Source organism: Lepisma saccharinum, chromosome 10, assembly GCF_977018435.1.
Source record: "Lepisma saccharinum chromosome 10, izLepSacc3.1, whole genome shotgun sequence".
Taxonomy (NCBI): domain Eukaryota; kingdom Metazoa; phylum Arthropoda; class Insecta; order Zygentoma; family Lepismatidae; genus Lepisma; species Lepisma saccharinum.
The window spans coordinates 14,423,973-14,450,385 of NC_139238.1; the positions used below are offsets into that span (position 1 = coordinate 14,423,973).

General features: G+C 37.3%; 1 protein-coding gene across 8 annotated transcripts in view; it reads left to right on the top strand.

Moving 5' to 3' along the window:
• Bap170 (Brahma associated protein 170kD) overlaps positions 1-26,413 on the top strand; it is a 138,591-nt gene that overhangs the window by 106,108 nt on the left and 6,070 nt on the right. For 5 of the 8 annotated variants that reach the window (XM_083129565.1, XM_083129559.1, XM_083129564.1 and 2 more), the window contains 5 exons: positions 3,475-3,750; positions 9,419-11,904; positions 14,062-14,221; positions 16,962-17,126; positions 19,903-19,974. In XM_083129565.1, the coding sequence (XP_082985691.1) occupies positions 3,475-3,750; positions 9,419-11,904; positions 14,062-14,221; positions 16,962-17,126; positions 19,903-19,974 (3,159 nt within the window). The remainder of the gene's footprint in view (positions 1-3,474; positions 3,751-9,418; positions 11,905-14,061; positions 14,222-16,961; positions 17,127-19,902; positions 19,975-26,413) is intronic. The other 3 variants (XM_083129563.1, XM_083129561.1, XM_083129562.1) reach the window with 3 other exon arrangements.

Consider the following 26,413-nt stretch of genomic DNA (forward strand, 5'->3'; position numbering starts at 1 on the left):
TTATCATACAGGCTGTAATAAATTTGCCATTTGTGCGTGTGTTCCAAATAGAATTATTACCCTATTATTAATCATTATCTACAAGAAATACATAACTTCTCTTTTTGTCTTTAGTTAACCATTTGCATACAAAAATCACATCCCTTGGATACAATTTTTTTCTCAGTGTGCAAAGAGTAATTTAAAGTTCAGTTTATATTTTCATTATTAATCTGTGGGATGACCAAACTCTCCAAAAGGGACAATTCGACATGAAAGTAGTAACTGCAGAAAATATGTACTATTGGTACTGGAACGTAATCAGTGTACAGGGTGATTCAGAAGTAATGATGTAAAATAAAATCGTATTTATTCTGATATGAAATGACACACCACAACCATATTGGCATGAAATGAAAATACAATTATCCAAGTTCCTTACCTCATCATTACAAGTGCTCGATGTGGGTGCCATTGGTGACATGGCAGACGTTAAGCCGGTAATCAAATTCTGCCCAGACACTTCCCAGCATATCCTCAGAAATAGACTTCACTGCTGGTTTATATACCAATATCGGGTGTTCTATTTTTTTGGGATTTATTTATATTTGGGTTCGGGGTACTTTAGTGCTGAAAAATATGATAGTTGCTATTAGGAGGACAGTGTATGTTATGTATAGGGAAAATGAGCTACCGACTTTGAGGAAACTTCATAAAATCATCAAAGACGAAGATGATTTTCCTAAAATGTCACTCTCAACTTTACCGCGTAAAATAACTTTAAAGGTTCCTGTACAAATTTTTAACATACGTAAAATTTTTATTGCTACTTTTCATTAATTAGATGAAGGACCACGCGAAAAAAAAAAGCCATTTGTTCAGTGTTCTCGATTTAATTGAACAAGTTTGTTTAAAGTTCACTTTATTCTCAGATAAGCTAATCGAGACTAGACTATGAAATGAAATCTGACCATTGTCCATATGACTCCACGGGGAATCAAACACTCTACTCGATTACAAGACAACATGGTTAATAACTACCTTTTTTCTTTTAATTTTGTACAGAGTTTTCTTTGAATATCAGCCGTGATCCAAAAATGCCCTGATTCTTTGGTTAACTCACATTAAGCAATGTTTTTTTTTATTAATTTAAATACCATTGCTAATATGTGTCATTTAAATAAGTAGGAATTTTGCATTTACCAAAAGCATATATTACTTTCTAAACGTAGAAATAACGTGATTGTTCAGTAGTAGTAACGGAATCAAAAGAAAGCGAAAATATTGTTAATTTGCGGAGGAGAATATTCGAATACTACTGAGACTTGAAAGTAAACAATGAGTGTGAAGCGAGAGAGGTAACCCTGTAAGCCTTGCGGTGGGTTTTGTCAGTAACAGACTGTTTTGTTTGTTTCAATTGTCATTTTCCGACCCAAAGCTGGATACAGGTCTGGTTCCAATGTCCATTCATGTTTGTTTAAATTGACAAGAAATGATTGCTACCTCTACATTTCAGCCAATTTAATGCGTGAAATGGGACTATTTAAATTTGAAATCCTAAAAAAATCACCTAATTATTGGATGTGATTTTGCGTACACCTCGCATCCCTTCACCACTAATATATATATATATATATATATATATCTTGGTGTCGGCGAGAACAAAGTGCGTAGCGAAAGCGTAAGTGCATGCTGTTTTTAATTTGTTACACTTTAAGCGTGGCAACATCTTCGTGCCAAGAAGGAAGTAGGAGTTATTTCCAGTATGTACAAGTATGTACAAGTCTGTAGTCATTGTACATGCAGGATATATAGATTTCTCATTTATAAACATAATTGTGCTACTTCAGGTGTTACATTTGCAAGAAAAAGTAAACGTGAGAACGAAATGCAGTATCTTGTAACTGCCGTCAGAAATCTCGAATCAACCTAATAATAATAATAGCTCTTTCTGCTGACAGTGATAACGAAAATTTTGCGTTGATTAACCTTGAAGACATTTCTGTGGAAAATATTGGACTGGTACAGTTACGTCCTTTGTTAGGACTTGCTGAAGAACATGCTGAACATGATGAATCCTACAATTTCCATTCCAGCCTGAAAAGCTATCTTGTATTGTGTGACTCTTGTTTTTGGTTTGTGTGCCAAGAGGAATATGAATTATAGAAATGTAGTGGTTCCAGCACAATGATACATCGCATTTTTATCTTACCACGAATAGAGAGAAATTATATTTTGTAAATTTTCAAAAATTTATTTACTGGCCCAAGTGTTTTTGCAGTTGGCTCATTCAAGGATTACAAATTACCTGGAAATTTAAATTGTGTGATAGGTGTGTTTGAACACTGTTATTAGTATTGCAGGAAAAGAATTTTATAGCTAATGCACTTGCTACGCTTCAAACTGAGATTTTTTTTTTATGGAGAGAAGAATCATTTTCTAAACTATTCTTATAATTTTGTAACAGATCATTTGATATTTACAACCCTTCTTCCCTTTTTACATCCACTTAAGTGCTGGTCTTCTAAGCATCACCAGTTCAGTACCTTTGACACAACCCCAGAGGAAGCCGACCAGCTACGTATCTGGGTTCGAGCCATCACCTGTTTTTCGGAAAAGCAATGTTGTCACTTTTGCCTGCAGTGTTTAGACATCCATTCATTCACTGCGATGTTATACTACCATGGTCTTTCTATTGTATTAAAAAAAAATAGCACACCACAATAACACAACCTTGCAAAGACAACACAATCACAACCTCACTTTCAGAAATATCTAAAGAAACTAAATTGGCATCATCTAATTTACTCCACGTGGACTTGACAAGAGCTGTCATTTCTTGGATGGACACTATTGGTGGGAAAGGTTGGAGGGAGCGATTTATTGGACTCCACGTGGACTTGACATATTGTTGTTAGAGGGAAAACTGATCTTTCGGAACTTGCTTTGAAGTAAAGTGAGGTTGCTTTGGGGACGACAACTATACATGAAAGTCTTTGCAGATTTTCTGTGTAGCCTTCTTCATAATAAAACTATCAATATTAATAATAATTGTGTCTATACAGTCACTAACTTCATCATGTGAGAACCAGAGGGACATAACTTCAATTTATCATATTTACAGGGGAGAGGAAAGAATGCATTCTGAGGAATATGTCTGACTCTTTTAGTGTCAGTGAATTAGAGATATGCGACTCCACCTTGCTGATGGCTCCAGATAGACTTTTTCAGAGTTCATTTAAACAAAACTGAAATCTGCATTTTTATCAAGATCTACAAACGCACTCCTGAGAAGAATGCATGTTAGTGACTCAATAAATAGTTATTAATATTATTAGTCCTACTATGAAACTGCATTTTTGTATTGCTGCATGGTGATACAGAGTATAATTTAAGACTATAATTATTTGTTCCAATTTTTTCTTTCCATACATAGAATACCATGATTGTGGTCATTCTTATGTTAACATATTGTCTTCTTGTATCGACCCATAGGTTGTTCAAAGGCAACAGCAACAGCGGTTACTCCAACAGTTGCAGCAGTCGTCCCCTCCACCGCAGCAACAGCAGAGCCTAACAAAGTCCCAGCCTACCCACCCCAGCACGACAACAGTAGCAACGTCAACAATAACCACGACATCTCATGTGCTGAGTCCTGTGACATCGAAATTCTCGTCAGGTCAGAAGGTAACGGATGCTTTTCTCTCTGGCCGGCCTCGAGTGTCTCGCATCAATGGAGCAAGAGCTGTACAATTTGAGGTGTGTGAACAGGTTTGTGCATGAAGTGCTCTACTAACCAATACTGACAATAGGTGTTTCGTCAGCTTTGCATGTTGCCTGCTGTCATTTTTTTAATGGTCGGTCATTCAACTTCATCCCACAATTGTTAGAAAACATGGTACCCTCTTTTTTCCCCATTTTATTTTAATATTTGATTTGTCCCATGCTTGGGAAAATGTGTGTGTGTTTTTAATAGTGTGATTTGGAAAGCTTCAGTTTAAGGTTCAGCTGGACTTTTGGCCTACACAGGGTAACTGTTTTTGAATTTTCATCTCCTTTTGAAAAATCACCATGTTAAAGGTTAAGTTAAAGGCACATTTAGGTAATGTGGGGGACACATTTTCGATCTTGGTCATTTTGAAGATGATGTGATAAGCACTATGCTCCAGAAGCCGTTACTCCTCAGGGTTGCCCCCAGTTACCCATCAATTTGCAGCTGGGTGACCCCCGGGGCCACTTTATGTGGGAACAAGGCTGGAAAAATTCCGGCCTTGGATCACCAGGGTTGCTACGCATCTGGAAAACAGGGAAATGTCGGGGAATTTTGCAGTTTACGTTCATTTTGGAGTCTGCAAGAGAAATGTTCCGAAATGAACAAGCAGTTCACTTCCACTTCTGGATTTGGTTCTTGTGATTCCACTCCCAAAAAAGATTCAGTGCTTCTTTCGTTCTTATGTTTCTCAGTCTTGTGCAAAATTATGGTTCCTTCGTTCTGTAATAAATTTTCACTTTTATAATACTAGATATTACAAAGAATATCAAAGTAAAACTTGCAGTCCAGATATCTGATTGATATCTAAAGTACATTGACAATATGATCATAATTATTGGAAAGGTTGCTGAAGATGAGGTTATAGTCTGTTATTTTATAGATCTTAGTCTAGTTGGCATATCCTATAGAATTCATATATGCAACGAAAATGTCTCCAGATGCTGTGTACTTATAAATGTAAGCAAAAAAGCAGCATTTTCTACAACACTATAAATCTGGCAGAAAATGAAAAATTGTGTATGTTTTATGAACTTTTTCTATTGTTTTTATATTGTGGAGATCTGTTAATGGTGAAATAATGTACCTCTGTTAGCTTAGCCTGAATGCTAGATTCACATGATTGTAGCACCCAATACAGTTGATGCCAATTGAAATTTTACATTTTACTCTTTGAATTTGCACATGTTCTTGTTTGTGTAGAATGAAATTTGCTAAAAAAAAGTTGTGAAAGTGAGCATTCATAATAATTAATGGATTATATATTTAACTTAAAAACACACAAGGTTCAAAGCAAAAATCATGATGATAAACATGTCTGGAAAAATTTCATTTTTGGACTGAAAAACCTAGAAATGTCAGGGAATTTCATAATCAAAAAATCGTGGCAACCCTGATCACCCACCCCAGAAACCAAACCTGCATCTCCCTCGTGGCAGTCAGATGCTCTGCTGATTAGACCACCCTGCCCCCAGAAAAGCCACCATGATGTTCCAAAATCTCAAAAATTGCATATGCTTAGAATCCCTTATAGAGTATTCACGTGAATCGTCGTGCAATTTGCTCTCACTCTTGTCTAGATATTCGCAAAGGTTTTGTGGCTACATAAGCCTAGTAAGCTATCAATAATATCTAGACAACAGAGAAAGCAAATCACACCTGAATGCCATAGAAGAAAAGCATGTGTAATTTTTCAGATATTGGAGCATCATTGGTTTTTGAAAGAGAGATAAATTCGAAAATAGTTGCCCTGGCATCACCCAAAGGTCCAACCAAGCCTTAATCACAAATTCCACTCAATGGGTCTCCTTGATTGCCCAGTTGCCTTAATACACTGTTGCCTTGTAATGAAGGGATCCTGAGTTCGATCCCCCAGTGAAGTTGGATTGCACAGTGGTTTGGATCCAACTTTAAACTGTTCCTACACCTTCTATGAGGGCTTTCAAAACACATGCCAATATCTGTGTGCCCATTATGAACTTATTGCGAAAGACACAATACAGGGAACAAACGATGCATGTTACTGATATAAACAAACACATTTCTTTGTCTTACCATGTATATAACCTAGGGAATTAAACCCCAGTAATTAGAAAAAAATATGTTCATCCCCCCCCCCCCTCCTCATGCTGTTGAAGCTTTCAATGTAATCCTCAACAATTATAAAACAGTGGGCATGAGGGTATGAAAGTGTTTGTGTAAGTGAATTTAACTTGACAGAAATGCAGAATTTGTGAGTATTTACGTTAATTTCAGATTTTATTGTTTGGTGTTTCTGCTTCCCCCATGTTAGTTACATAATTTAAATGTGGATGTATGTGCTCGTATGTTCATTGGAGGAAATTTAGATTTTCTGCCAAATTATTAAAATAACAGCATTAGAGATTTTTTCATTACACTGATATAAAGATAGCAAATGTTTAGTGAAGTGAGGAGAAATTTAGTGTTGAAACACCCAAAATTTACACAATTTACACCTCCATTCTGATTAATAGCAGAACAAAAATAGAAAGTGCAATATGTTGTGTGTGCCACTTAAAGAATTTCAGCATGTGTGTCAGTAATCCCATAATAGTATGCCAAATTACAAATTGACCATCACTCTGAAGCTGGTAATGCCTCTCGGATGGGCTGGTGGTTGCCTTGTAATGAAGGGTCCCAGGTTTGATACCAGTGGAGGCACAGATACACTTTAAATTGCAGGGTTCAAGTTCTTTGCAAGTGTCCCTTCATCAATTTCATCATCTCATCACTCATCCTCATCATTGCGATTAGACAAAAATGGCATGAAATAACCTAATACAATCATTTCATTAAATGCTATGTCTAGTCTCAATTTGCCTTTGTGTAGGTAAAGTGGTGTTATAAACAAACTCAAAACAGACTCAGAAAGTGATGCCATAGAAAAACGTACTATACAATGAATTTTTCCAAAAAACAGGGTGCATGAATTTTGCCTCTATACAGTGGAACTCTGATTGTATAATTACCAGTTTTTATATTTTTTCCATATTTTAAATTCTTTGGATATCAGCTACTATCAGGCATCTTTAATTGTCAGAGTTACAGAAAATTTATGGAAATATGAAACCCGTAAAATTATCAGAAATTATTCTGACTAATCATACTTAATTTTTAGTTGAATGTCTTCCCAGTGGTGTAGTGGCTTGTAATCCATGGGTCTCTGGTTTGAATTCCTATGGAGGCTTGTTGCATGGTGGTGCTTGAAAGTGGACTTACAAACCTTTTCTAAGCTTTTGCTCTGGTTTCATATAATTCTTTCCTTTATGATTAATATGGTGCCTTAGGACATTTTAAGATCCAACCGAGTAATATATAAATGAATTGAGTTAACCTTATAGTGGTATCACATTTTCATCGAACAAGTTGCATAATCAGTAATGAAAATGGATTAGTTATGAGAAGTTCAGGACCAAATCCTGCATCTCACTTTACCACTGTTTCCAATTGAATGCTGGGATGTTATCTTTAACAACTTATTGTATTTGTTTCTTCTTTACATTCTTTGTCCTCATTTCGGTCAACCATTATACATAAATTTGTTAGTGTCAACTTTGAAATGCATTCTGTCTTTCCGTGTACGACTATAACAAAAATTTGTGCATGCAGGTTTAGGCTGAAACTTATTAACAATGGCAGAAGCATGTTTTATTATGTACACCTGTGTGTGTGTGTGTGGTTGTGAACTACCTGCAAATAGAAAACATGTATGTTATTTTGTATGTATCTTGTATGTGTAATTCTGCTAACACTGATGGCGAACTCAGGTGGGGAATATATTGGTACACAAGGTAAGTTTTCTGTACATGCTTTGTACTCATTCCAATCTCAAATTACTTTTTTCTAACACATTAACAATGGATGCCACTACCCTCAGTATATTCCCTTGGGTATGTACAGTATATCTTCATTGGGTGTTTGGTGTAAAAAAAATATATTTTGGACTGTGGTTTATACTGTATTGAAATAAACGAGCGTAAGTTTTTATTTTGTAAAAATTATTTTAAGATTGCATTGACAGCAGTGTTAACCATTTTCAGGGTTCTCATTGGCCTGGCATTTTATGTTTTATTCCCAAATAGTTTCTCATTTTAGGAATATTTTGTGTAACAATGTTTTAATTTTTCATCTTTAATTTTCAACAATATTGAATAAACTTGTTTCATTTTATTAATATGCAAAGTTGTAGATATAAACACTTTATTATTAAAAACTTAAATCATTACAGAGTGATCCAGAAAGTTATTTAAAAAGTGCATGAAAAAGACAGAATTTGTTTGAATAAGTGGGAACCCTGATATTGAAAAGGTTCTGAGTTTTATTTAAAAGTGATATTGTGTCAACTTGTGTGGGGTTAATACTGTAGCACTAAACACTGCTAGCTGTAATGTACATAAACATTTTTCAATTTTAACATGAAGGTGCAGTCACACTGTGAAATATCAACTATTTCATTTTATGTTGAATGTGTTTCTTGTCTGATTTATTTCGTGTGTACAATAAGTATGGACCAGTATGAAAATTGCACCAATACTGATAAACTACTGATACAAATTGACCAATCCAGTGTGTTACCTATTGTAAATGTTCCTTTATGAATATGAATGGTTCATTAATGCACACAATCACGTGACTACCTTTGAAAAAGAACAGCACGTTTAGACCTTAGACCTTCTGTTTACACACCATGGCATATGAATTACAGTATATGCTTATATAGGCTAGTCTGTGACTGCTGCCTTAATGGCACAATTTCCAGTCATTACACGTTTGTTATTCATCTGTATATCTATTACAAGACAGAAACAGTATCTACCAAAATCAGAGCACATGTAAAAATGTACAGACAGCAGAACTTAACGTGAAAAATGTAAATTGCTATATTTCGTGAACCAACAGTCTAATTTGGACGAAACATGTGGCATTTTAAAGATAAAATTCTTTCTGTTCCCAATAATAAGCACTTCAACGTAACTTGAATAGCAGTGAGCTCAATATGAACAGTAATAAATCAAACATAAAAGCCAGAAAGTAAACAAAGCATAACAGTATAAACCTTAACCTAACAAGAATGTTAATGCAACAACATTGCTTAGATTCAGATTTCACACTGACTCGATATGTTGAAAGGAGAAAACTTTGTAAAATTAATTGTAAAATTGTAATAGGCATTACTTTGAAAATAAGGAGGTTTATGTATTATGCTGATTGTGTTTTAATTGACAGAAATTTCAAAACTGTCTGCTTTTGTGTCTTGCCGTTGTAATTGTTGTTTTTTAATTTTTTTTTATTTATTTAAATGGTTTAGGTTACATTTTAAAGTGTGTGTTCATAATAGTTAACGCAAATTGACAAAATACTTGTATTCATAAGTATAAACTTTGCGGAAAATCAAATGCTGTAAGTACCTTATAGTAATAGAAAGTATATACATTCAACACATGAATTTTCATTTGCACTAGTGGTTTCATGTCAGTATCCCCAGAGTAGTGGTGGAATTGTCTTGTTTTTACTATATATCATGTAGTGATTGATTATATTAAGAAAAATCATTTAGTGGGAGATGTTAGATATTGAAAGTATGTGCTAGTTGCAGAGTAAAATTATCCTAATGCAAATATTACAGAATTTATTTTTCTTTCTTGTCAGATGGAACATGGGAAGGAATTGCTTGAAAGCGGTGAAGTGCATACAACTCGCATTGAACGTGTAGAGAATCACGTTTCCAACACAACCCTGCGAGGGAGAAGAGATCCTCCACAGCCACCACCTTTGGTTTCCACCCTGGGACAGCTTCCAAGGACCCGACTGGATGACGATTCTGATTCCGCAGCATCCACCGCTAATTCCTTGATGTCTAGCGGTGCAGTGTCCACCGACGGAGACAACTCTTTGACGAGTTTTGAAGGCTTTCTCCTGAATGGGATACCACATCCATTGGACATTGATGCCGAAGTGGCTTCGAATGACGGTTCACGGAGCGAGGACAGCTTGAAAGATTCCGGCAACGGTGGGTTGAAACTGAAAGGGATGCTGGCCGATCTCCTCGAGAAAAAGATTGCAAAAGATCCTCCAAACGGTGTGTTGGGTAGGGAACTGAGACTCAGCGAAAAGGGATTGGAACTTGTTGAGAATAACATAGGGAAAGCCGGGACTCGTAAAGAGACTTCAACCCAGGTGCAGATGGACGAGAAGAGCACTGGAGAGGAAGATTGTGTTGTGAATAACTCTATGGACAATGAGAAACGAAGTGACGATGACAGACCAACAGTCATTAGTTCCACTACCAGCACAATTTTACAGACTGCTCTCATCAAATCAGGTTTGAGCGAAGAGGATCTGATCGGAAGTCCGCCTGTTGCAATAGAATCATACAAGCCAGTAGCTTTACACCCACCCATAAAACGACCTGCCCCTTACTCGAGGGAATCACCAGAAACGAAACGTCCATACATTAGTGCAGTTGCGGCAGTGAACGGAGCAGGACTAGCATCTCAGACAGGTAGTGTGTCGGTAGCATTTCCTACGAAAAATCTAACTGCTGGTCACCAGGGCACTATCCACTACACCGTTCAAGGCCAGGGCGACCAGCAGATAATAGTGAAGCACGATGGTTCAGTTGCGCAAAGTGGTTTGAACAGTGCAAGCATCGCAGGGCAGGTGAGGCAAGTGTTTGTTTCGCATCCGCAGGTTGTGCAGCAGAGCCAGGAACAGCAGCTTGTCGTCACCCCACGGCAGATCATCATGTCCCAAGGCCAGCTCACTCCACAGAGCCAGGTGGTCATATCGCAAGGACAGATAACTTTGCAGCAAGGACAGACCAATCAGGTCTCTCAAGGCAATCAGGTGGTACTTCCACATGGGCATTTACTGCAACAAGGACAGATCAACGTGCAGAAAGGGCAGGTGTTGATGCAATCGCAGGGACAAGTAGTTGCCCAGCGTCAGGTGCTGGTGGCGCAAGGCCAGGGGAACCAAGTAAGCCAGAGCCAGTTGATTCAGCCTGGACAGGTAGTTATATCTCAGTCGCAGTCGGGACAAGTTATAGTCTCCCATGCGCAAGTGATGCCCCAAGGCCAGGTTTTTGTCGGAACGCAGCCGACGGGGTCCAGTGGTCAGTATATTGTTAGTCAAGCTTTACCAGGTTCAATTTCCCAGGCAGCGGTCGTCATGTCTGGTGCCGGAAGCGGAAGTGGACCGACATATGTGATTGCGCAGCCGCAAACTGCTCTGGTCCACGGACAAACGCAGACTGTGCTAGTGGCCCAGACCCCGCAGCAGCAAGGTACAAACACAAAGACCATCATAATTCTCCAACCGCAAGCAACGCAAAAGGTGGTGATGACACCGCAAGGCCAGCAGGTTGTCGTGCAGGTGCCCAGATCGGGTCAGGGAGGAGTGACCCATTCCCTTGCACCACTCAGTGGGTCTGTGCCATCAAATTCAAATTCCACTGCTGCCGCTCCTGCCGCTGCTGCTGGGGTAGTGATACAAGGTGCTAGTTCGACTGGATCACCTACACCTAGTTTACAAAATGTGTTACACACATCACAATCATGTGTTCAGGTGGCGCAGAATGTTCATCAGCAAAGTGTTCCTCAAGTGAGTGTGGTGTCTGCAAGTTCAAACTCAAATCCCGCTTCGGTGACAGTTTCTGTTCCTGTGTCGGCATCGCGAACTCCTATTTCTGGAGCAAGGACTACAGTGACAGGGACTGCGCGTGTACCTGTCAGTGGCACGAGGACTCCGGTGACGACGACAAACTATGTTAATAATAATAGTGTTGCCAACTCACCACAGCAGCGTCTAAGGACTGCTTCGCCAACAAGTGTGCCGTCCCCCGGTGCAAAAGTTTCCATTAATGTAACGATGCCAGCTACGCCAATGAAAGTGGCCCCCTCCAGAATAACGGCAGCTAACATGAAAGGCCCTCCCCCGTTGACCTCCAGGTCCCAGACTCCGGTAACCGGCTCACGACCCGTGGCAGCTGTATCAAGGCCTCCGACACCAAGAACGCCAGGGAGTGAAGCGGAGCATTCACCTAGGGCGACTCCATCCCCTGTGGCTCACACAAGAAGCCAGACTGCAGAAGTACAGCACGTACACTTCCTCTGTGAATGGAGAGGGTGTATGAGGTCAGTACTTTTTTTTATCACACTTCCTTTCAAGCTGTGATAATATAATTGTTTGTCAAATAGATATGCTAATTTTTATTGTTTCTATTGTGGAGCAGAAAAACCTGATGATTTTAAAATCTAACACAGTAAATAAAATGAATCCATCTTTATTCATGTGCTAGCCTTACAGCCATATGTATGCCATTGTTCTTGGGAAAAAAAAAAATGATTTACACTAACATTAAGTGCAGAGAAAACATATTGCAAATGGTGCCCATGAAAGCAATGTATTGCGTTCCATGGCTCCATGGTGACTGAAATGGTGAGTGGAATTCCCACCACCTCCCCTCCTTCGACCCCCACCATGTGATGTAATTTAAAAACAAAACAAGGATCGACAGGTTTTATCTTCCCAGAAAAGAGAAGTTTCAGCGACCGACTCCAGCAGTGTGTGGACCGAAATGGGTGCTATTTGCAAGATGTTATTTTCCACACTTAATGTCGGTGCAAATCTTTTTTTTTTCCTTCCAATAATAATGTCATGCATGTCGCTGTAAGGCTAGCACATGAATAATGATGAACTCTTTTTATTTACTGAGTTATATCATTTTAACAATTTTCAGGCTTTCTGTCCCATCCTGTATTACTCTTCTTTACTCTTATTAAAATAAGGAATATTTTAATGTAAAATGTGAGTTACAATTCTTAGTAATTTATTTACGCTCTCTGCCCAATGAAGATTTCCCCTCTTCCAGGCAGTCTAATCTTGCATCTTAAGCTTCATGTCAACATAGGATTCGCCAACTGTTACCCTCTTTCAGGAACCCCCTTCTTGCCCAATTGCCCCAGCCAATTTCGTTTTCTTGAAATTTGCAAAATTCCAGCATTACTTTTTTTTTTTTCACCAACTCATTCCAGCACAATTTCATTTCTTAGCTCCCTTAGTTCTACAAGCATAAACATAAAATTGTATGAAAGCAAAGAATATTGGTTTTGGTAATATCTCCACACGTTCACTTGTGTGGATTATCTCACTTCGTGGTATGTTCCAGATAGTACTGTCTGCAGATAACGTATATTTCAAATTAAAGTTTGTTGGAGTGGTCAAAAAAGAAAGCTCTTGGCTCTTGTAACAATAAATGAAACTTGTGGGAAATTCTCTTCAGGTATAGTTACAGAAGGAAAAGTCCTGTTTTTTTTTTTGTTTTTTTTGTTTTGTTTTTTTTCCTTAATGAGAAACTAATCGTAATATTTTATTGACTCCTGCCATCATGCATTCTTGAACATTTCTCAGAAATTGAAATTAAGCTACACACAGCGAAACTTCAATTTTATGTTTTTCAGAGAACCAATATGAAAGAAATAACTTATAAGTACAGGAATGTGAAAACTAGGTTCCACTGTAGACTTACTGTACCTGTATTGATGAGTTTTGTTCATGTATGTTCTTATTGGATTATTATTATTAAGTATAAAAAAGTCTGTTTGTCCATCCCAATGTGTCCAGCATAATTATTCAGTATTATGATTTTCATAACACTCTCAGAAAGGTGTGTCAGTAATTTATTTCTAATTTTTTGTGTGATAGTTTACTTTGAATCTTGTAGTTTATTTCACATTTTTTGTGGCATAGTGTGGTAAGAAAATGTAGCCCACACCTTCCAAAAAATATTGAAAAATGAACAGCACAGTGTGTAATGCAATATCTTTTGTTTCCATGAAAAATGAAATATGTATTCCCAAAGTAATATGATTGGAGTTGATACAAACTATAGTGAAAATAAACTTTTTGCTGAAGAGATCCTAGGCACAGCAGAGCTTTAAGGCAACTTTCAGACCAAAGTGATAAGCAACTTGAATGAATGTTTCACACCCAAGTGACAATCAACACACTGTGCATTCATGATGAAAAGACTAAGGCAACATAGTACATCCTATTGAGAAAATGGGTCTGCCCGAGTGACATGCAAGTGACAAGCAGCATATGCAGCTTGCATCGCTGGTACGAAAGGTTACATTTATTTTTCAAGGTTCATTTAAAAATGACATGTGTTGCTTGTCACTGTGGTCTGAAAACTGCCTCAAGGTTACAGTGGGCATATTTAATTAAATTCGATTGTACCAATATCAATACTATTCCAAATAGGAACTAATCGACGTTTTATATTTTTGTAGGAGTTTCAAAACAGCGAATGAGGTCTACATGCACGCATGCCGAACTCACTGTCCTCTAGGTGTAGAAGAGCTGCAGTGCTTGTGGGAGAGATGTGATGGGATGAAGAGGAAAAGGTTTTCTCTCATGACTCATCTCTATGATAGGCATTGTAATACAGAGGTAAGGAAGCAACTCATTTGTCCATGTTTATGTTTACGCAGTGCAAAAGAAGCTCCATCTTTAGATGTTTACTTTTTTTAAAAAGTAGGGCAAGGAGATTATCCATAAATGATAACAAAATGGCAGAATTGTGCACTAAATTATAAGATATTTATAGATATATTGGATCGATAATCAGCCGATACCGATAGAGTACCGGTTGATTTGTCCCATCGCTACTTTAAACCCAGATTGCTTTTGTTGTAACAGTCACAGTCTCTTGTGGGTTGTAACAATCTCGCTGAGTACCTTTGAATGTGTTACATTCAGAAGTGCCCCATGACTGTACATAGTTGAGGTGTTTCCTGTGCTTTAAAGGTAGCTACAATACTAGAATTTCCCCCACTGAATGTTTTTCAAATACACTCTGCTTTGACATGATTTGCAGATTTCCTGCATACAATGTTATTGATTTTCATCTTCTCCCTCAAGGTTTTGACCAAATACAGCAGAAAACCGATTTTGTATTTTCCCACATTTTAACTTTTTTTCAGCCTGGTCCATTGAAAAAGAAATTGAGGTTCCACTGCATTTCCTTACATAATTAAATATATTTTATAATATATAGCTTTATTTTAATTTTTAGTACGGTTGAGCCAATGGTGATACCAATTTTGATTTTCAGCATTACTTAAATGTTATAACAACTTTAAAAAGTAGTTCAGGATAACTTTTAGTGTGTAAATATTTCATTAGAACTGCAAAATGCAAGTTTTATTTTTAAATTTTAATTTTTTTTCACATGATACTGGTGCAAAATTAATGAAAATCATTTAAAATAATTTCCAGTATGCTCATACTTCACAAAAATGCCATGTGACATTTGTAGACCTGAGAAAAGTATCAGGCCGGTGTGCTTACTCTATCCTGTACCCTGTATTTCAGTTTATCTGTTTAGGTGAAATGTAGAATTGGAGAATTTTGCACTAAATTATAAGATATTTATAGATATAATAATTGTTGAGCAGCAGGGTTTGGATATCTTTGACCTAAGAAACTGATACTTAAATGACTTAAGTATGCTCTTTAATAGACCTAAGTCAATACTGATTTATAGTTGGGATTTAATCACCAATATCAACTGATATTTTTCCCATGTTTGAGAATCTCTGAAGGTTAACAACATGCCACACAAAACTTGCACCCCCCCCTCTAAATATCCTGGAACTGCAACTATAAAAGGGGGGATCCCCTTGAAGCAGCCTCCCTTACTTTCGAGGGCATCTGCTTAAACTCCTGGTCCCTTTCATTAAACCAGGATGCCATTTACTTCAAATTCACTGGTTCCCTCGTTTTTCTTTTCTATTATTATTTTCTTTATTTATTCCTTGTTTAAAATATACAGATTACATATATCATAAAATGAAAACAGAAAGAAAAATGATGCCGTACATTTATGTTTGGTGATCAAGCCGTAATCATTAGACCTGCTCTGACATCCGTGGGAGGTCATTATTAGTCACCCATGAGTGTATATTTTTACATAATTGCAAATGAGTAGAAAACGATGTTATTAGGTGTGTGTATTAATTTAAATATGATATATAATGTATAATCGTAAGACTGATGATATATTTTTTAATTTATATTATTTTTTATTATATGATTGTAATTTTATGTATTATATGTAGAGATGGGACGATATGAAATTTTGGCCGATACCGATAAAGTACCGATATAAAATTTCCGATGCCGATAACCGATATTCTATAGATCCAATATAAAATTAGAAATGGTCCTGGAAGAATCTGAAAGGTTAATTCACCTCCTTAAAAAATGTGTGTTTCAAAGTGACTGCAGTGCAATGAAATTGCATATTTAAACATTTACTTTTTAAAAAAGTAGGGCATGGAGATTATCCGTAAAAATTACTACAAAATGGCAGATTTTTTTGCACTAAACTATCAGATATTTATCGATATATCAGATCGGTAAAACAATCGGTAATTTTACCGATACACCGATATGCCTATATTGGTCGATTACGATAGGGTACCGATTAATCGGTCCCATCTCTAATTATATGTATAATGATGTATAGAGATAACTATTACAGGGTGGCTACTCACCGGGAATTATGTGTGAATTTTTGGCTCTGGGAATTATGTGTGAATTTTTGGTTCCGAGAATTATGCTTGAATTCTTCTCCGTAGACGTGAAAAATTGCAACTTTTAATAATCCAAATCCCATTGAATTTATACATACTTATTAATACCCTGAGGCAAGTTTTTGACCGTTTAGCTTTTATTTTTATCGAGGAAGGAAAAGAAAGGCAAGCTGCTTGGAAAATAAAACAGAATTATCTCAATCCGTTTACTTAACAATTTTTCATGGATTACTATATCCCGTAACATTTGTGACTTGTGTTTGTAGATGTATTTCAAGTCTGAGTATACAAAATGGCAAATGTAAACTCCGCATCTTAAATTAAATATTTAGCATTCAGTTGATTTAGAATTTTTGGGTACATTGCAATCGCACAATCCTTTATATTGTTAAAATGTTTTGTGTGTATATGTATGTGGGTGATGAGAGGCAGTAATACATTAGGTTGAAATAGTGAAAACATCTGCTTGTGCCATTCAATTTTTGGAAAGTTCACCTTGAAAACTAGGAATTATACGTGAATTTTATCATAGTCCTAGAGTGGCCAACGTTTTTGTACGTAGTACTAGTGTAACATATTTCTTCAAATTTTAGGTTTTACGAATGATGGCTGTGAGGCGGAGACAGTTGTCGCAAAGCGGCCGTAGCGAAATCCCACCACCTCAACCACCCCCACCCCATCCTGGTTACGCTCCAAATGCTGCCTTCCATGCAATCAAGAGACATGCACTAGAGTTTGTCAATCCAAAGGAGTTGATGGTAAGTAATAATTGGAGATTAACATAATAGTATGCTGTAAAAAACATTAGTGTAAATATGGGCATCAAGAGTAAAACACTTCACTTTTGTAAATCTGGTACATCAACTTGGTTGAAGTTTCTTGTTACTTCATGTACACCTAACATTCCTTTTTGCCTCTTTTTAATAGTTTTATTGTTAGAAAATAGGCTGTTACTTTCTCTAATGAACTTTGAATTCCTTTGTTAACCACTCTGCATGACTGGAAAACAAGTATTGTAAACATGTGTATGCATTTCCATGTCATGTAGTAGTATATAATCATAATGCATTAAAGAACATACTCTACATGTCTTGCTTCAACAATTTGTTGTGTTCTACTACTAACGGCATCTCTGAGAGAATCAAAACACATCTGAAAGACCTGTCTGGATATCCTCTGTAAGCCTCTGTAGCTGAGTGGTAGTGCAATGTTCTATGAAGCCAGAGAATGACAATGTGTTACTCCCATCATCCAGGGTTTGAATCCCAGAATATGTGAATTACAACTCTGTCAGAATTTATCACTAAATCACAAATATGTCCGATAGAGAAATTTTACTGTTAAGCTGATAGCAACAGTGAATAGGGTACCAGTTTCTTTGCCTCCCTAGTACATAATGTGTAATAAGAGTTCTTATTGGTAGATATTCCAGTATCTGACTCGCAATACTGCATGGTATGCATGTACTAGTTCAGTTTTAACCATTACTCCTATAAAATGGTAATAGTTTCAGTGAATAACCTAATTGGTTCTCCTGATTCTTAAGTAATGCCTGTGACAATAGCTATCAGGTATTTTCCTGTAGAAAGAGGATGCATATTTAAAAACTTATTTTAGAAAAATAGTTGGCAGGAACCATGGTGGTCTAGTCAGTACGGTGCCTTGCAGGAGACCTGGGTTCGATTCCCTGGATTGGAGATCTAAGGACGAATTTTTTTCCGGCTCTGTCCTTGCATAAAGCTGCTCTGGGGCACACCCAACCTCAAATCAGTGGGAAACTTGGGGAGCAAAGGTAGCCAATGCACGATGCTGATCACATGACAAAAATTGAGAATGTGTGGGACTATACCCCCACATCCCCTAAATGTGCCCTTCATGGCACGGTGCTATATGCATGGGGAACTTTACCTTTACCTACATTGTTCTTTGGTTGGCATTTACCTCAAAGACATCCATATGCCAATGCAATTGTCTTATACAGGGTGAACAGAAACTACAGGGACAAACTTCAGGAGGTGATTCCTGATAAGTAAAGGAACAAAAAAGTTCATATCAACATATGTCTGGAAACGCATATTTACCAAGGTACGAGGGTGGGCTGAAAAGTAATGCCTCCTATTTTTACACTAGTGGGTTTGACAAAAGAGTGTGCATATGCATTACACCTTAAAATTTGCATATTTTTTGTAATTAGTTCTGTAGAATATGATAGGGAAAAATTTGAAATCAAGGTTCCACTGTGTATATTTTTATACAGACGTATTTGTTTTTACTGGTATGCTCATTGTACATGTTTTTGTTCAAAGTAAAAGCTATGTAAAATCATTGTTAAAACTCATGGTTTGTCTCTAGCTATATGTAACATTAACACATTGTTGTGGTTTTACAGCAAATCTCTACTAACTTAACAATAGTGGATGTATGTTGCTTTAAAAGAGCAGTGACACTAGTAATTGAAGATAAAAAAAAGCCTCTTAATGTTTATTAAGCTTTTATCATGGTGATGGCTATAACAAATAGGAAGTATCTCAAAACATTTCAGCAATGGATCAGTTGGTACCTTTATGAAGAAAAAAAAGCACTCTGCATACAGATTGAAATTTAAGTTATTACTGTATTTGAAGTTGAAGTTGAATATCAAGTTTCAGCACATGAACCAATTCTAATCACTTACGAGATGGCATAAAACTTAATAGATGGTGTAAAATACCAAAAACAAAAAGGAGTAGTTGTGATCTAGCAACAATGCTCAGCACAGAAAATACAAGAGTACTCAGGACTCGCCAACAATGTGTTAAGTTTTTCCAGTCTCTACTTCACATATCACAATTCCCTGGTATAACACTTTGAGCAGCATTGTGCATGATATTTGCTTATACTTTGCTATTTTTAGATACTCCATTGTAGCATAGCCTCACTTGAGTGAGATTTACATTAGCAGTAAGCATTTATATTTTAGAGATTTAGAATTACTTTAACTTCTTTGTTGAATTGCTACACTATTCTGAATGTCATTTTGCGATCACTTCGGCTGTATCCCAACCAGCAATAAAATGTCCAGGTTTTAGAACACACAAGAAAATTGTAATAACGGTGAAATTCATACTATTATTGTGACAAAGTGAGATACGACAATTTTGTTTAGATATAAATTGGAATTAAAATATAGATCATATAGTTTATTTACCCTTAACAAATATATTTCTTAGTTATGAAGACTTGTAATTGATCCAGAGCTTAACTATTTGGCATACTTCCACTTTTTTTTAAAAAAAAAATCAAATCATATTGTGGCTGTCAGCTTCTGATTTTAATGGTTTTTATTTGCACTTGGTTCAATTTTACTAATAACATAAAGGTGAAATGCAGTTACTAACTTTCAGTAACAATGTATTCTAACAGCTCTGTTTAGTGTCCATATTTGTTCTGATGTCTCTTGAAATAATTTGTGCGGAAAATGCCCTAGTATAAAACCACATGCATTAATTTAAATTATACTTGTAATGAAAAATCTTGTTGTGTTTATTTTATCAGCAGAAAGCTGCTGCACGGGCTGGGACGCCCACAAGCAGCACAACACGGACTGGAACAACCCAGCCCGAACAGGTAAGGCTGTTGTGAACTGTGTGTGCGTAGCTTCATGTGCGTCTTCTGCAACCAAGTCGCTTGAACACCAACTGTGTATCTTGTAGATATTGCACTAAGGAATGTGGATTCTAGTTTACAAGAGTGAAAATGCATGATTTGTGAAGTTAGTAGTTTTGATAGCACACTGTTTTATTTGTTGCACTTACATTCCAGACTTTTCGCAAAAGATGTGTTTCAGTGGCTTTTGTATGTGAAAAATGTCTACTGTTTGAGTCTGCATTTCATCTCTAATGTCTATGTTGCTTTATGTAATTTTGTGTGCATTTTCTGTGGGGAAAATTCCGTAGGCATGCTGCTGTTAAATTTGTTGTTGGTTTCAAAATCTGCAAAAGTTTAGAATAATAATGTTAATATTGTACCGATGACATTGACAAGTTTCTATAATCTATTGGGTCTCCTGGAAGCCCAGTCTGTGGTTAGTCCTCCAACTTTAAAACTTGAAGGTTAAAAGAAAAACATCTCAGAGCCACACTGTTTTTACAACTTTTCTACACCTGGTATGTCTAACTTACTTTTGTGGCTCGACCAGGAATCGAACCTGGGTCATTAGCCCTGCCACTAAGCTACCAAACCAATCTCTAACGTCCCCTCAATTTCCACATATTAGATCTTTATGTAAGTTTATAATGCTCATTCTAGGTATACTGCGGCATCTTGTTGCAATAAGACACTCTTGGGCATCTGAACACTAATGTCATCTCCCTGCGATTGAGCAAACTAATTCAATTGAAGTAGTTGTATGAAACCGCTTACGGCACAAGATTCATGTAACTTTTCAGCAAGTTATTGTGTATTCTGGGTGTGCCATAAGCTGTTTCATATAGCTAGTTCTTCTCACTCTAGTGTGTATTGGACACAGCCGTCTAATACGTGGTCACTTGCTGCAAGGACTTGACCCTCCAATGTGTGCTGTTTTAAGTATTCTGCATATTGTTGTTGAATGTGTCAACTTTGCTTTCCTCGGGCAGACTTTTAAATCTTCCCAGCTCTTTGTCATCCTTGTTGGGAGAAGACAACCCAGTTTTATGAAATGTTTTTAGCTTTTTGAGAAGAGCTGGATTCTTCCACTGTCTGTGAGGAAGCTTTTAGTTGATTCTTCCTTTTTAATGTGTTGTGTAGGTCCCTTTACAATCTTGCACTTTAAGTAAGAATTTTAGAGAAGGGGATATTTCCCCATATACATTGAAAGGTGCAAAATAACTTCAAAGTGCCAATGCACACAAAAAAATTTAATTCATTCATTTATTCATGTAGCTAGTTCAGTTGAATTTGTATGTCTCTTGCAAGGCTGTTTTAAATGTTCAAAGTCTAAATACCGTATTTACGCGTGTGTAATGCACATGTGTGTGTTTTTATTATCTCGATAGGGTTACAATTAAGCCATACAACATTTCATGTAGAACAATATTAATAAAAATAATGCGCACCCTGGTTTTTGATGAGGAAAAATGAACAATTATATCTCGTGCAGTTGCTGTTGCTATGCTAATCAAAAGTGAATGACATATTCAATGAGTCAACTGCTGCTATGTGGACCAAGAGGAGGATATCTATCCTCTTGTGTAATAAGTCACCAACCATAACTTTTAGTTATTTCTATGACTAGAGTGGAACCCATCCTGATTTTACATATGCTTGCATTTAAACATTTCAAAATATCTTGAGGACATAATTGCAATACACTTGCCATTTCTCCAAAACTACTCTGTGATATTTCATTCCAATTTTCATTTTTCACTTATATACTTTAATTTCACTACAATATGACTATTGTATGTTTTTCGGAAAAGCTTGCTTTTTTATGCTAGTTTCTAAGCATGGACTATAAATTTGAAAATTATAAAATGAGAACTATTTGTCATAGGGAGTTCAAGTTAGGCTTTCAGAGGACGTGAAACTTCACATCCCACTTCCAAGATACACAACAGATAAAGGAAAGGGGAATTTTACACAATGAAAATGTTCTTCTTCTGACTGTGCTTGATGGAAAGGCAATTCTAAAATTTCACTTCCTGTGACAGCCTGATCCTCCCCTACCCCTCTTTAAAAAAATGAGACCAACCCCAATGGTTTGCAGCAAATAGTTTTCCTAAGATTACAGGCATACTAAAGGTTGTCACAACCTGACTCGTGAAAAATGTGTATTCGGCTGCTATAATTTTCCTCTCTCTTCAATTGTAGTTTATGTAGCTTAAGACGAGGACATCTTTCTAATTGAAAGTCATTTCTGTATGAGATTTGTAACGTTAGTCAATTAGTGCCTGCCTCTTTGAAGTCACAGAGAATTCTTCAGTGTTAAGTTCTTATGCCCTATATTCCTTTCCCGGATTCTCTGGAGTAAGAGAACGCGAATGCGTTCTGTGCGCATGTTGAAGGGTGTGAGCCTCGTCCAATGAACGTGCAGAGGGGAGGGGCATCCACAGGAGGGGGCGACTCAACTGCTCATTCGCGGTTCAGTAGTTCCGTAGTAAACATGTCAGCTCGCAAGTCTAGGGGAACTCTGCATTCAGGAGAGCGCCTCATAGTGTTGAATGTGTTCGAGAACAACTTGTTTAAAACACGTGGCTTTGTTTTTTTACAAATGTTCAAAACAAAGTGTTTGAAACATGTTTTTCAGACTTGTTTAAAACACATTTTGATACATGATGTTTCATAGTTCGTGGTTATTTGCATGTTTTTTTGAAAATGTATGTTTAAATTTGTTTTAATTTTTTTTCTGTTCTTCGTAGCATCAAAAGACAAACGTGCAATATTATTTGTTAATAATAATAAATAATCCGTCGCGCAACAGCCCAGAAGGGCCTAGGCGTACCTACCGACTGCCGGTCTCCCTCCCACGCTTTCATTCGTCACCTCTAAGCGTGGAGATCTTCAACCGGTATTGGAATAGTCGGGGGGTCGGCCCGACGTATCCCCAGCCGTTATAGTAGGTCTCCGTGACCGGATTACGCTCACTCACTCGGAGCTCCCCAATTTCCTCACGATGGTGGGTTGCCACCGGCCCTATACGTAGGCCGAATAAATTCCGACCAGAGCCGGATTCGAACCTACGCCGTCCCGCAGCGAACGATCTCAAGACGAGTGAACGCCTTAACCCGCTCGGCTACGGAGGAGGACGCAATATTATTTGTTATTTGTGTAAAACAATACACTGGCCATTGTTAAGAATAAAAGAAGAAATTGGCAGGAGAAAGCCTTTTGCTTTACGGCCGTTACACCGTGCAGCACTTCGTTGCTTTCATCCCGCACCCTTCCCTACCCAGTCTGGCCCCGCCCACAAGCTTTCCCCTCTGCACGTCGCTACTCCAGAGAATCCGGAAAAGCAGTATAATCATTGTAGTTATTTTAATATATATACTCCCTTTTATTTGTATCCAGGGTGAGATTTGCCAGTAGGCTATCCAAGGCTATAGCCTAGGGGCAGCATAAAAATGAGATGCTTAAGGGGCAGAAATGAAAAAAAGACCATTGTCCCTTAATATTGTGCTAACAGCAAAATAAAACAACATATCAAGTCCTTTTACTTGCTTATTTCATGAAAGAAGGAGCTTCTACCATTTAAATAACTTTTTACATCATAACACTATTTTCAGTGGTCACGTAAGGGTTCTTGAATGTAATCAATTGTTTCTCGAAGAAACGAATGTAAACATTTTGAATGCCAACAATTGAAAGTCAAGTGGAGAGATATTGACAGTTGAAATCAACATCATTCTTCCTCAGTTCACAGCCAGTGTGGCTACAGTAATGTAGTGTTGGTTTCTTTTTCTTTGATACGTGTGCGGTAGTAGTGTTGTGTGACAAAATGCATAGTGCAAGTGGCGCTTATAAACCAAAACAAATTTTAATGATTTTTTTTTAATTAGATGGGTGTATATTGTAAAGTTTACAAGGGTTATTGCCAGTGGCGTAGCATGGGCATTCTGGTGGGAATGCCAAGGCTGAAGAAAGGGTTGGCCCTATTTGCTTAATAATTTACTTACGAAATTAGTCGCCACAGGTATTGTTTATTTGCCTCAAGTCAGCTGGGTTTTCAATAAAACATGATCCATGCATGTTTTAGCTAGAAAATGAAATGCCTCACTTTGCAACAAATTTTTTGAACTCTGGTGTTTTATACCTTTTTTATAATCAAGGAAACCCTTCAGCTTGACACAAGTCATTTTAATAAAAAAATAAATAAATAAAAGCAGCTGTGAACAACAGTAGACGTCATTGTTGTGCATGATCCAGCTACTGATTGATTTGGTTTATTTTACTTCACTTTTGTACCACTTTTGGTTAATCGCGAATATAAATATGAGTGATTATATTGATGATTGAAGGACACCCGTGCTCTCACGCCGGGATTCGAACCAGGGACCTCTGTCATCTTGGCACGCTGTGCACTCTGACACGGAGGTGGTTGGTTGATCCAACTATCGTACACTCTACTGACCTAACAGTGCCAATTAGTAATTCAGACCACTGTTTATTGCATTTTGAGAATGCTTATAATTATTTTATAATAATTTTGCCGCGAGACCATTCGATGTTAAGAGTTTTCAAATGAATGCTAAATATTTCCATTGACACAATATTAACCAGTTAGATACTAACGAAAAAATAATAATAAAAAATAAGGATGGGCCGATACCGATAAAGTACCGATATAAAATATACCGTAACCGATATTCTACCCATCCAATATAAAATTAGAAGAACCTGAAGGCTCATTGACCTCCTTAATAAATGTGTGTTTTGAGGTGACTGCAGTGAAAGAGAAGTTGCATATTTAGACATTTACTTTTTTTGAAAGTAGGGCATGCAGATTATCCATAAAAAATATAACAAAATGGGACAATTTACACTAAATTATGAGATATTTATCGATTTATCAGATCTGTAATTTTACCGATATGCCTATATCGGCTGATACCGATAGAGTACCGATTAATCGGTCCCATCCCTAATAAAAAAGGAATAGTTTGCAGGTTAAGTGGTAGAGCAGCCACAAGCTGAACTTCTATCATGAGGACTTCACCAACTTATTTGACAAGAACTGTGTTGATCTTTTAGTTTTTAATGCACATCATGCGATAAAACTCACAATGCAGTGGTCATTAAGAAATGGTAAATTTTTGTTTGGTAAAGTTACATCAGTCAGTATTGCATATTGTAGCATCACACAGCACGAGCGCAAAGAAACAAGTAGGAATTCTGCTTCTGTCACCTGCGTCGGAAAGCAGGAAGGGTCACATGAGCCCTAGAACCAATCAGGTAGCGCTCTGCTCCGTAGGCCGGCGTTCAAGAGAGCATTGCGCGTGTGCTGTAGAGATCAAAGCTTTCCCTCCACACTCCAGATAGGGAGCAAGGAATATAGAGTCCTTTACGCCAAACCTACGGACGGCCAGGAAATGCATTTAAAAAAAAATGCTAGAACGAGTGTTGTTATTGGAGCGTTGCAAGCGGATCGCGAAACGCTATGCCACTGGTTATTACTACAGAGCATGCAATTAGTGGAAGTCAAGTACTATGATAAACAAAACATAGTAATAATAATGTTGGCAGGGCCAAAAGGATATGTAATGGTCCAAATTTTATAAATCCCCCTCAGTTTGTGTTCATTGATGGTTTAACAACCAAATTTTAGTACATGTGGGAGCAGGGTGGCTACTCACCGGGAATTCATGGAATTCTGCATGAATTTTTCTCCGTAGACATGAAAAATTGCAACTTTTGTTCATCCAAATCCCATTGAAATTATACAGCGTGTCCCGCTTATACGTATAATAAAAGAAAAAATCACAGCTTTCTTATTCACCAATATTTTTTGTCCAAACATGTAACAACTCAGAAATTTTTTTTACAAATCAAGAAAACTTCCACTTGTGAACCGTTAGTGGCACGGTAAATGTCAAACCGGTTGTCAGCCTCAAGCCACACGTTTTGAAACATGTGCGGGGTAATGTTGCTTACTGCAACCACAATTTTTTCATGCAAGTCTTGCAAATCTCTAACCAGTGTACAGTAAACTTTGTCCTTAACACACCCCCACAACAAAAAAATGACACACAGTGAGGTCTGGTGACCGTGGGGGACATTCAATAAAATCCGAACCTCTTCCTATCCATTTTCCATTGAAATGCTCATCCAGGAAGTCTCTAACAAGATTTGAGAAATGAACCGGTTTCGCGTAACTGTTTTTTTCCCATTTCTTTATTGAAATGTACTATGAACTACTTCTTTAGCATCCAAACCATAACGTGCACGAAATCGTCTCTGCACAAGTGTCATAGACTTCACTTCAGACAACGTTAAAACACAAAACACCTTTTCTTGTGGCGACCACATGACGAATGGCTACTGAGAAACTGATAATATCAGTTTTCAAGACATTCTGGCTACTGTGCATGCG